The following is a 12,064-nucleotide window of genomic DNA, read 5'->3' as shown; positions in this document are numbered from 1 at the left end:
CAGACAATATACTCAGTCAGAACACCTATAACATTAAAAATGCAAGTAAATCTTGAAGAGGAAAAAAAGTCAAATTTAAATAACAAAACAAAACAAAAATCCAGAGATCTGAGAGAAACCTCATCCATCAATTTTATTGGCCCTGGAATACATGTGACATACACTTACAGAGACACATATTAATAAAAATAAAATCTTTTTTTTAAAATTTGATTTAAAATTTTGAAAACTTTTTATTGATTCTTTGTGAATTTTGCATCATGTACCACAATCCCACTCACCTCCTTAGATTTAATTTATGTGATGGGTGTTTGCCTGACAGTCTGTCTATGTATCTTATGCAAGCCTGGTGTCCAGAGGGCTAGAAAAGAGCATTGGGCGCCCAGAACTGGACTTAGAGATGGTTGTGAGCTGCCATGTGACAACTGAATCTGGGTCTTCTTCAAGAAAATCAGTGCCCTTAGCCACTGAGTCATCTTTTCAAGCCCTAAAAAGCACTTGGAAGGCAGAGGCTGGTAGATCTCTGTAAGTTTGAGGCCAGCTTGGTCTGCACACTGAATTCCATGGCAGCCAGAGCAGCACAATAGAGAAGTCCTGTCTCAAAAACAAACCAAAACCAAGAAACAAGAGACCCTAAAACAAAAATCTTAAGAGCCAGGTGTGATGACGCGTGCCTTTGATCCAAGTGCTCAGGAGGGCAAAGGCAGTGGGATCACTGAGTTCAAGGCCAGCCTGGTCTAAAGACTGAGTAGTTCAATGGAGCTGTGCTTGCCTCTGTTGTTCATGGCTTTGAACTTCCAACATCATGAAATACATACACATACATACATACATACACACATACATAAAAAAGCCAGGTATTGTGATGGACACATGTAATCTCAGCTTGAGAAACGGAGACAGGAAGGTTAGGAACTCATGGGTTGCATTATGTCCATAGTGAGTTACAGGGAAGCCTGCATTCTACCAGGTCCTGCATAAAAATCAGTCAATAGGTTAGGAGGGTATGACGTGGAGAGCCTTTAATATCAGGGAGGCAGAGGCCGGCGAATCTGGGTGGAGGCAGATCTCATCCTGGTCTACCGAGTCAGTACCAGGACAGTCAGGGCAACACAGAGAAAAACCCTGTGTAGAAAAACCAAAAACAAAGGAACAAACAAACAAATGGAAGTAGTATGTATCAGATATCTCTGTTCTTCATTTTTTTTTCTCATGCTCTTAAATGTCTTAGATTGACTTTGGTAAGTATGTGCTGGGGCCTTTCCGTATGTAGTCTTATGTAGGAATACTACTGGACTGCAGTGAGAAAACTGAGAACCTGGAGCGTACGATGGAGGCTAAGGACAAGGTATTTCCTAAGCACAGGGAACAAATACCAACCTGAGGGGACTAGGGAGGCAAGGGGGTATGCCTGTCATGTAGTGTGTGTGTGTGTGTGTGTGTGTGTGTGTGTGTGCGCGCGCGCGCGCGCGCATGCGTGCGTGCACGCACATGTGCACGCACCAGTGCAAGTATCTGTACAAAGACCAGAAGTCACCCTCAAGTATTGTTACTCAGGAGCCGTCTACTTGTTTGCTGCTTGTCTGTTTATTAATTTCTTTATTGCGATAGGGTCTTTCACAGGAACCTGGGGCTTTGTTTCTGCCCCCCTCCCCCATGTAATGGGATTACAGGCTAGCCCCTTTGCTAGGCTTTTTTATGAGGGCGTTAGGATAGAATTCAGGTTCTGAATCACTGAGCTCTTTGCCCAGCCCACCTCTTGTTTTTCTATTAGGAATAACAAGCTTGCTTGTAAGGCCTCCCTAAACGATGCTGGAAGTCCCATCTGGACTGACAGCCCTGAGTGGGGAGAGGAATGTGGAGAATTCATAGTCTATTGAGCATGGGCAGTTGGTGGGTCGAACTTAGAGCTGGGCCCTTGGAGAGAATGTGTCTGCAACAGTAGGCTTGGGGGGGAACGCAGGTGCTGCAGGACCTGAAGGATCCCTCCGAGAGAAAGGTAGTGCTGGGGGCAGACTGTCACCATTGGTCACCATTCACAGGACCCAGAGAGACCAGAGGCCCTAGCTAGTCCTCCCAGACACTGCTGCGACTCACATCCTCATCTGGGCTGTGTGTTGAACTGGGGCCCCTGGAGCCAGTCCCAATCTGTTTCCTTCTATTCTTTGACAGGAAGCTCCTGGAGAGCCAGCCCCCGCCCCCGCCCCACCCCCGCCCATCTCACCCCGGTACTCCCTCTCTCTTCTCTACTATGGACAGAGAATACACCGAGGAGCCTGCTACACACCCAGCTGATCTGGGGACCAACGGAGCCATGAGGCTGGGTTCAGCAATCCTTAGCTTACTCCTGCTCCAAGGTAAGAGGCTACTTTTCTCCAGCAAGCCCCTCCCCCACCCCCACATGTTCCCATCCAGAGCTCTGCCTGAAGGAGGGAAATTCCAGAACCTTTCATAAAGGGGATCAGCTGGCCTGAAGGATGGAAATTACCACCCTGGTCAAACAGACTCTGCTGGGCTGTTATGATATTTTCTAGGGTTCCCCCATAGAGTCTGCCCCCCCAGAAAGGTGAGAAGTTGTTCGCTTGATTGAATGACATAATCTGAAAGTTCTTTATAAGGAGTATACAAGCAGAAGTCTGTGGCTGCCCTGTCAATATCTCTCTCTGCTGAGATATGGTCTCTGGAAAGTTCTAGCACAAAATGGTCTGCACCCTGGGCTTTACAGGTCACCTTCTCTCTTGTACTTACCTGTGAAGGGTTACAACCTTTGAATTTCAAAGGCTGACTTTAATCTCAAATCATATCAGGAGGGTTTCTGGTTAGACACAAAGAACTTTTTGCCAAGGAGGATATACACACAGAACTGGGGCTGGTTGAGACTGGTATTGTACCTCTCAGACATCGCTGACAGTCATGAATGGGGTTTTGAGGCAGAATCCTCTAATTAGGGAGCCATTGCTGGGAACCATGAGAAAGAAGTCCAGGACACTCTGATTCACAGGGCAGCAACTTCCCTTTGTCACTCCACCCTGCCCAGCCCCCTCCCCGGCTCCTACCCCTGTCCTTTGTGGAGAACATCTGAGGTTGTGTACCAAGCTTTGGGAAGATGGGCCAGAGTGCTTAGGAGAAAGGGTCTGTGTTCCAGAAAATGCTAAGACATTCTCTAGAAGCCCACGGGCTGGGGTCAACGCTGATGCCCCTTTCTTGCCCATCAACTCCCACGGGGGAGAGTCAGAGGTTAGTGTGGGAGCATTTCTGAAGGATTCCACAGGCCTTCCAAATGCATAGCCTTTCCTAGTGCCAGCCTAGACTTTGTCTAGCCCACTAGCACCCTAGCTTGCCCAACCTCTTCATCCAGGAGCCCACAGCAGTTGCCAGCATCATATTGATGGCTGAGGAATTGTCTGGAGTAAATTTATGCCAGCATAGGGCCTTGACTGTGGAGAGAGTCAGCCAGTCTTTAGGTTTGGAGAAATCAAGAGAATGGGGCAAAATTTTAAATGTCTAGCACTGATTGAGCAACTGCTGTCAGGGACTGTGTGCTTTATATGTATTTTCTTTTCCCCCTCAACAACTTAGGAGGCTCTCCCCCATGCCATCCCCGTGGTGTAATGCTGAGGATCCAATATACCCCTAGCCTCTTGCATCTCAGAGAATCCAGGTCAAACCCAGGCATTGAGTGAAGCCAGAACCCAAATTCCCTGTCTGTGTGTGTGTGTTGCTAGGGATTGATTTTAGGGCCTCACACAAGCTCACCCATGCTAGGTAAGTGCTCCACCACTGAGCCACATCCCCCAAATGCTTTTCAACACTAAACTATGCTGCTGAGGAAAACAGGGGCATGGGCAGGGTTAGACTGGAAGGAAATGAAGCAGGTAGCGATTGGGAAGCAAGGTCAGAAAAGTTAGGAATTCTTATGACCACAGCTCTTTGGGTGTCTTTATGTCTCCTGGTCAGAAGCACACATTCCTCAAGTTCCTCCTCTGCTCACAGAAGAATCTTTATAGATGCCAAGTTGGGAGGAGTCGGGTAAGAGGCAGAGAGTACAGAGGCCTTTCTGGCTTGATGCTTGTGCCCTGGGGACTCCTCAAAAACATGTAGATTGTCTTCTAGATACATCTAGAAAGGCAGACTTCAAGTCCTCCCAGAACTAATATGATGTATGAGGTGCTTGAGCAGAAAACAACTGTCTTCAGAGGTTTGGGATGCAAAGGGTTAGCCCAGGCTCATCCCACGCTAGGAAGGATTTTTTCCTAGCCTGGGGTTCCTGTAATACTTCCTTCCTTCTGGAACCTCTGCCCACAAAAGAGCATGGATATGAGAGATCTTGACCTGGAAAAACTGGGTCATCTTTGGCTTTGAAACAATTCTATAGATGCAAGTGTGGATTACTCCATATGGATGGTGTGAATAGCTCCTTGGAGGAACTAGTAAGGCCTTAAGGAAAACAAACAGACCAGCAGGCTGCCGCAGCTTGGGTTGAGGGCCAGGAATTCAGGTGCCTCAGTCCTTCCGGGGCCTGGGTCTGATGCTTTTCTAATGAAGAAAAATCAAGGAACAGTAGGAAGAGATCGGGAACCTCAGTCCCACCCTGCATGAAGGGAGAGGCTCCAGATGGGCGGTTCTGTTTCCCTATGTTTTTCTTTCACATTGTTCATAGGTTTCAAGAATGATTTCATTGTGGAAAGTGAGCAAACATAACCTGACCTTCCAGGTCCCCTCCTCCACACACACATAAAAGCATACGCATATCTACACAGAGACCTACAAACATACATGTTTACTAACAGATTAGTTAACAAGAGCTCCAACCAGTAGCTGCTGGTAACCCTCTTCCTCCCTGGGTTTGGACAAGAACAACTTTTTTTTTTTTTATTGGATATTTTATGTATTTACATTTCAAATGTTATCCCCTTTTCTAGATCCCCCTTCTCCCATATACTCTTCCCTTCTTCCCGTGAAGATGCTCCACCTCCCACCTACCCACTCCCACTTCACCACCCTGGGATTCCACTACGGGGGAAACAAGCCTTCACAGTACCAAGGGCTTCTTCTTCTATTGATGTCTGACGAGGCCATCCTCTGCTACATATGCAGCTGGAGCCATGGGTCCTTCCATGTGTACTCACTGGTTGATGGTTTCTTTTCTCTGGAAGTTCTTGGGAGTCTGGTTGGTTGATATTGTTGTTCTTTTTTTTTTTTTTTTAATTAGATACTCTCTGTATTTACATTTGAAATGTTATCTCCTCTCCTTCTCACACCCTGCTCCCCTCCCCCTTCTCCCTCTATTTGTCTCCATGAAGGTGCACTAGCTCCCAGTCACCTCTCCACCTCAGTGCCTTGGCATTCCCCTACATTGGGAAAACATGCCCTCACTGGACCAAAGGTCTCTTCTCATATTGATGCCAGACACTGCTATTCTCTGCTATATATGCAACTGGAGCCATGGGCCTCTCAATGCATGCTTGATGGTTGGTGATCTAGTCCATGGGAGCTGTGGAGAATTTGGTTGGTCAACAATGTTAAGAACAACCTTTAAAATTTTTATTTATTTTATATAAGTACACTGTAGCTGTCTTCAGACACACCAGGGCATCGGATCCTATTACAGATGGTTGTGAGCCACCATGTAGTTGCTGGGATTTGAACTCAGGACCTCTGGAAGAACAGTCAGTGCTCTTAACCATTGAGCCATCTCCAGGCCAAGAACTTGCCTCTGCCTGTGAGAGTGAACCAGTCACTCCTTTCAGTACTTCCTCTCCTGTTGGACATACCTCAGAACTTGTTTCCTGGGCAGGCCATTACTTCCAGTTGGAGCAGGGGAAGGAAAGGGGAGGAGAGGGAGGGAAGGAGGTGGGGGAAGGGGAGAGAATTGGACAGCGGGCATAAGCCAATATAAGCCCTAAACTCTACCCAGTTTTATATACCTCCCCTCCCCTTCCTTTAGATGGGAGCCAAAAATGACAGTTTTCACAGGAGGAAACAAATGGGCCAGTAGTGCATAGACCCAGAGACCCAGAGTTCTGTGTGTTTGACCAGATGTGTCATTACTTTGAATAACTGTCCCCTAGACTTGTATCAGGGTGCTGAGATTACTATTGAGGACTGAAGTCACAGTAGAAGATTCTAAGACTCTGAACCAAGAGGTGACAGTGGCAATCCTTATCCTTTGATCCTCTGTCCCCCATGCCTGCCTTCTAGCATGGGGGCTTTAGACAGCCCAGAGCCTAGTTTCCCTCATGGGCCCTACCTGGTGGAGTTACCAAAACAGTCTATATTTTGTTTTGTTTTGCTTTGAGATGGGGTTTCTCGATGTAGCCCTGGCTGTCCTGGAACTCACTATGTAGACCAGGCTCACCTTGAACTCACAGAGACCTGCCTACCTCTGCTTCCTGAGAGCTGGGATCAAAGACGTTCACACATGCCTAATTCATAGTCTGTGCATTTTTTGATTTCTCTCACAGGCTACAGCTTTCAGCCTACGACAACTCAGACCTCTCCGGGTAAGATTTGGGGCCTACTTCAGCATTTGTGCTTAAGAGTTCAGGAAGGTATTAGTGGAGGAGGCTTGGATCTCTGCTTTTCACTAAAAGCAGGTGATGGGACCTTAGGCCAAAGGTTTCTGGTGCTCATTCAACTGGCCTAATCTAACATGCCTGGGAGAGAGAAGAGTTGAATAGTCAGGATGAGGAGGGGCGGGAAGGAGGAAAACAAACAACACCAAATCCAGCTTCAGAGTCAAAGAGAAGGGCACAGAACTGTTGGAGGATAGAGGGTTGAAACACACCCCTCAAATGATGTGTTTCAGGGATTTTCAGGAGTCTGAGCTCCCAGCCAGTTTCTCTCAGCTCAGGTGAGTGAATGAGTGTGCCTGCCGAGAAGCCTACCTCTACCCTCCCATGCCCACCCCCAACCATTCAGACCTACTTGAGCCTGGGACAAAGGGATATGACATCAGCAGTCCTGCTCCATTTGCTCTCCCCATCTGCTTCTGTCCTTGCAGGAGACAGATTTTCCTCAGAGCCCGGCAGCTCGGAGCTTTGGTTTACTACCATTACCACAGGTACCCAGCTGTTGAGATTGCAAATGGTGGCCAGGGAAAGCTCCAGAGGAGCAGGACACAGTTTGGGTTCTGCAGGAGGATGCAGAGCCTGTGGCAGAAGGGACAGGCAAATAAGGCCTCATACTGGTAATTCCAAAGCAAGGGAGCAGGACCGGGTGTCACGGGACCCACCCAGATGTTAACCTCTTTACACATCAGTTCTGGGAGCCCTTCCCATAGGCAGTGGCCTGGAGAACAGAGCCAGCAGAGGAGTGAGATAAACAAGTGGAGACTGAGGTGGAGGGAGGGAAAGAACTGCAGAGAGCAAGGCTCAGAGGTGAGCCAGAGAATAGCTCCTTCTGAAATTGAAGAGGGTGACAAAGGAGGGCTATGGCTGTGGCTCCGGGGTACGGTGCTTGCCTAGTATAGAAGACACCCTGCATTTAATCACCACACACAAGAAAAGGATTAGAAACTAAGGATATTTTGAACTAAGGAACCCTCCTTGTGTATATTATAGCCGACACTCTGAACCAGTCACATGTACTTCCCCATCCACAGAAATTCTACAGAAGTCATCTCAGGCCTCCTTGGTATCCAGTCAGCCTGTGACACCAAGGTCAAGCACCACGGATAAACACTCCCTTTCCTTGCCTAACTTGACGTTGTTCCAGCACACAGTGGGACCTGGTGAGTTACCCAGGACAAGTGGGCAGGAGGTGATAAAGCCTTGATATGTCTGGATGGTACATATTTCTTCCTTTAGTCAGGTGCCCTCAGTGCTGGAGTGGAGGTTCTTACGTCTAGAAACTACACCAGTGGTACCTTGGGAAATTACAAGAAAGCGTTGGGGAGAAGTAGAAACAGGGGCTTGGGTTTGGTCACAATAAAGGCTAAACACTCCTGAATTTGGGACTGAGAAAAGAACAGATAGGGGAGGAAGATCAGAAGTGTTTGGAAAGAATTAGACCCTTCTCAGGGCATGCTGGGAGAAGTGGGACCCTCCATCTTGGCCATTTGTTTCTGGTGCAGGCACAGGGGCCCCAGAAAGCAGCAGCAGCAGCAGCAGTAACAGCAGCAGCAACAAAAGAGAAGGTATGTCCAGTGTGTGTTTCCAACAAAGAGAGCTGTGAGACATGTCTATAACATGTCTTTCAAATCATCTTTTGGTACTTGGACATTGTATGCTCCCAGGCTTACTCAGGAAGTCAGTACAAATAAGGAAATAGGGTAGAAAATAGGTCTGAGGGTACTTGACTTGTGCAAGAGAAGAAAAATGTGACATTGGTCCTATCCTTCAACCATGTAGGTCATAGGGATTAAACTCTGGCCACCATCCTTGGTAGCGATCACCTTTACCTGTTGAGCCATTTAGCCAGCCCAATATTATTTTAGGAGGGTCATAAACCTATGCCCATTGCCTGGCATCCTGGCTCTTTAGGCCAATGTCTTCTTTCCTCCCATTTTCAACTTTTGGCAGAACATAGGTGACTCTACTTTGCCCAGTATGGTTTCCCTGTTTCTGCAGCATAAATCCTTTCTTCTGGGTACCATGTGGTGATGGGAAGCATCTTAACCTTTCTGGAGTCCTCTGAAAACAGTAATATGAACAACTGGCTGAGCTACTCATGTAGAGATGTGAGATCTGCATCCTCGGTCTTCTGGGGTCTGGTTGAGGCCTGAGTGAGTCATTTTCTGTGGGCTGTTAGTTCTCTGCAGGCTCTTACCTCAGGGTGTTAGGAGATTCCCTTTGCCAGGTCTTAGCAGTCCCCTTCACTGTTGTACCAATACCCACTCTATTTCAGAAGTGTCTCTGGATGCTACCTCCAGTCCAGGAACCACCAGCCTTCAGACAAAAATGATGACCATCCTGCCTACTCCCACATCAGAGTCAGTGCTAACTGTGGCTGCCTTTGGTGAGACATGGCAGGGAGGATGGGGCATGAGAGGGGACTCCACCTCAGGACTGACTTAGATTCTGGTTAAGACAAAAGTTCAAATCTCACCCATTCATTCTGGGATGGACTTTCTGATAAGCAAGGCCCTGGTGGAAAGAAGTCTTGGCTCTCTTGGGTTTCATGTTCTTATGGATGACGTAGCTGGGCTAGGTAGTCCACCATAGTTAAGGGTACCAGCTAATAGATTACTCATTTTTTCCAAGAGAAGCAGAATCCACTTCACTCTCAGAGCAACTATAGTGTGCACACACACACATAGGCACTTGCCTGGGCGGGGAATTGCAGACTCATCCTTATTGTCTCACCTCTTCCTCCTGTTCCCATCTCTTCCCTGCTCAGGTGTCATCAGCTTCATTGTCATCCTGGTGGTTGTAGTAATTGTCCTGGTCAGTGTGGTCAGTCTAAGATTTAAGTGTCGGAAGAACAAGGACTCTGAAGGTAATTGTCTTGACCTGGGCTCCTTTGACCTTTGTACTGCAGGAGTCTGGGCAGCTGGGCTGAGGGAAGGAATGGTACAGAAGCAGCATTTGATGAATTGGAGAGGAGGGTTTGGGTGGGCTCTGAGGGGAAACTGGACATCTGAGTTACAGTGTATGACCTTAATCTGTGCTCTTGGGATTTTACAGATCCACAGAAACCAGGGAGTTCAGGGCTATCTGAAAGGTAAGACTTTAGAAGCTTATGAGAAGAATCTTCTGATTCCAAATCCCTTTATTCCAAGAGGAAAACCACTCTCTCTGCCTTCTGTACACATACACACACACACACACACACACACACACACACACACAGAGAGAGAGAGAGAGAGAGAGAGAGAGAGAGAGAGAGAGAGAGACCATGTACCACACCCATTCATACCACTTGAAGACATATGCCCCGCAAGTCTGCAGGCTTCACTGAGGCAGGCTGGCAGGCTCAGCAGAGATAAGTGAGGTTCTTCAGCACTAGGACTCAGCTTCTGATGCCTCTTCATGAAAATGCAGTTTCTGGTATAAGATACATCTTCTCCAAGGCAAAGAAACTTGTTGAAAACCCACTCTGAAGCCACGTGTGGTGGTGATGCATGCTTTTAATCCCAGCACTCAGGAGGAAGAGGTAGACAGAACTCTGAGTTTAAGGCTAGCCTGGTCTACAGAGTGAGTTCCAGGACAGTCAGGGCTACAGAGAGAAAAACAGGTCTCTTCTTCTTCTTCTTCTTCTTCTTCTTCTTCTTCTTCTTCTTCTTCTTCTTCTTCTTCTTCTTCTTCTTCTTATTCTTCTTCTTCTTCTTCTTCTTCTCCTTCTCCTTCTCCTCCTCCTCCTCCTCCTCCTCCTCCTTCTCCTCCTCCTCCTTCTCTTCCTTCTCCTTCTTCTCCCTCTCCCTCTTCCTCCTCCTCCTTCTCCTCCTTCTCCTTCTCCTTCTTCTCCCTCTCCCTCTTCCTCCTCCTCCTTCTCCTCCTTCTCCCTCTTCTCCCTCTCCCTCTTCCCCCTCCTCCTTTGTAGATTTATGTTAAGGCAGGACATGATAGACAGGGAGAGGAGGTGGGAAAAAGGAGAGGAAACAGAAGAGGAAGAGTCAGGGAGAGGGAGGAAGAGGGGGAGTCTGGGAGCAGGAGAGAACGGTTCTGGAACAGGAGGACTGTTCATGGCAAGTGAGAGGGTGTGTTTTCATTGAATGGGTTTATTTGGGTTGAAGAGGAAAATGCAACAAATTGGCAATCAGGTTGAAAAGGATATTTCAACACTCCTCCTTCTCCCTCTTCTTCTTCCTCCTCCTTCTTCCCCTTCTCCTTCTCCCTCTTCTTCTTTCTCCTCCTCTTCTTCTTGGTTTGCTCTGTTGAGAAGAATCTCACAAATGTTGAACTGGTTTTGAACTCATCATGTAGCTGAGGATGACCCTGAATCCCTCATCTTCCTGCTGAGTGCTAGGCTTACACTGTACACCAACAACTGACTGGGTTTACAGGTATAAAGCACCAACCCAGCTTGAAAAAGAACAGAAATAAACCAGTTTTAAATAAAAGTATCTTGGGTTTCAGAGTACATTCTCATTTTCTTGTGATCCATCTCTAAGTAGAGTTTCCAGCACGAAGACAGAAGGCGTGGTGCCCTGTAGCCCCTTTACTCCCCGGTGTTCCACACCTTCCTCTCTCTAACCCTGGCTTCTTTCCATCCCAGCTGCTCCACGGCCAATGGAGAGAAAGACAGCATCACACTCATCTCCATGAAGAATATCAACATGAACAACAGCAAAGGCCGCACCTCAGCAGAAAAGGTACATCTTAAATTTCCTTTCCTTCCCCAAATTCACCCCCTCCACTCCTCACCTCACCTCCCACCCCTCAGTCCTATTTTCCTGGTCTGGCTCCAAAGCCAGAAAGGCTAAGGTTGTGGCTGCAGACCCAGGCTCTTCCTCCCCTACTTTCCGACCTGGCCCCTCCCAAGTTCACCCTTCCTCATTGTACATATGTGTTTCAGATTCTTTAAAAGTGACTCGGAGTCACCACGGGTCCACGTGTGATGCGGCTGTCCAGTGGCCACGAGGAAGAAGAGACGAGACGAGATTGGTGAAGACAGCAGACCACGCATAAATTATTTTATTTCATGCCTGCTCCCAGCTCTAAAGGATATGAAATTCCTCTAGATCCAGAAGCAACCTACTACAAGAGAGACCCCTTCCCACTTGGAAGACATGCTAGACATTCAGCCTGCTCCTCCTCTTCTTCCTTTCCTCCTTCCTCCTCTTCCTCCTTCTCTTTCTTTCTCTCCTCCTCCTCCTCCTCCTCCTCTTCCTCCTCCTTCTCCTTCTCAGAAACTCAGGGATGAGTAGTCAATAGAACAAGACTTAAGGAAGTATGAGGTAGACTGTCCATTCTACTGGAATTAAAATTATTGTCTGACCTGAAATCCAATTTCTTTTAAAGTCTATGTTCCTATCTAGTTACCTGCTTTTCTTCCTTTCTTTTTTCCACCCTCTCCCTCCCTTCCTCCCCCTCCCCCGTGTGTGTGTGTGTGTGTGTGTGTGTGTGTGTGTGTGTGTGCATGCACTGTGCACACAGAAACCCACAGAGGACATGGATCCCCT

The 12,064-nt window shown here is 47.6% G+C and overlaps 1 protein-coding gene across 3 annotated transcripts in view; it reads left to right on the top strand.

Moving 5' to 3' along the window:
• The first annotated feature begins 2,240 nt into the window (after window positions 1-2,240).
• The window catches only part of ECSCR (endothelial cell surface expressed chemotaxis and apoptosis regulator), an 11,255-nt gene continuing 1,431 nt past the window's right edge, over window positions 2,241-12,064 (top strand). The window contains exons 1-11 of one of the 3 annotated variants that reach the window (XM_080919995.1): window positions 2,241-2,357; window positions 6,465-6,503; window positions 6,809-6,853; window positions 7,004-7,063; window positions 7,604-7,732; window positions 8,075-8,137; window positions 8,848-8,958; window positions 9,340-9,438; window positions 9,627-9,663; window positions 11,158-11,254; window positions 11,458-12,064. The exon at window positions 11,458-12,064 is cut by the window's right edge and continues 1,431 nt beyond it. In XM_080919995.1, the coding sequence (XP_080776121.1) occupies window positions 2,252-2,357; window positions 6,465-6,503; window positions 6,809-6,853; window positions 7,004-7,063; window positions 7,604-7,732; window positions 8,075-8,137; window positions 8,848-8,958; window positions 9,340-9,438; window positions 9,627-9,663; window positions 11,158-11,254; window positions 11,458-11,466 (795 nt within the window). In that variant the 5' untranslated portion in view covers window positions 2,241-2,251 and the 3' untranslated portion in view covers window positions 11,467-12,064. The remainder of the gene's footprint in view (window positions 2,358-6,464; window positions 6,504-6,808; window positions 6,854-7,003; window positions 7,064-7,603; window positions 7,733-8,074; window positions 8,138-8,847; window positions 8,959-9,339; window positions 9,439-9,626; window positions 9,664-11,157; window positions 11,255-11,457) is intronic. The other 2 variants (XM_080919996.1, XM_080919997.1) reach the window with 2 other exon arrangements.

This window comes from Micromys minutus (genome assembly GCF_963924665.1).
Source record: "Micromys minutus genome assembly, chromosome: 8".
Lineage (NCBI taxonomy): Eukaryota > Metazoa > Chordata > Mammalia > Rodentia > Muridae > Micromys > Micromys minutus.
Note: the sequence above shows the minus strand (reverse complement) of the source record. Positions and strands in the feature narration are given on the sequence as shown.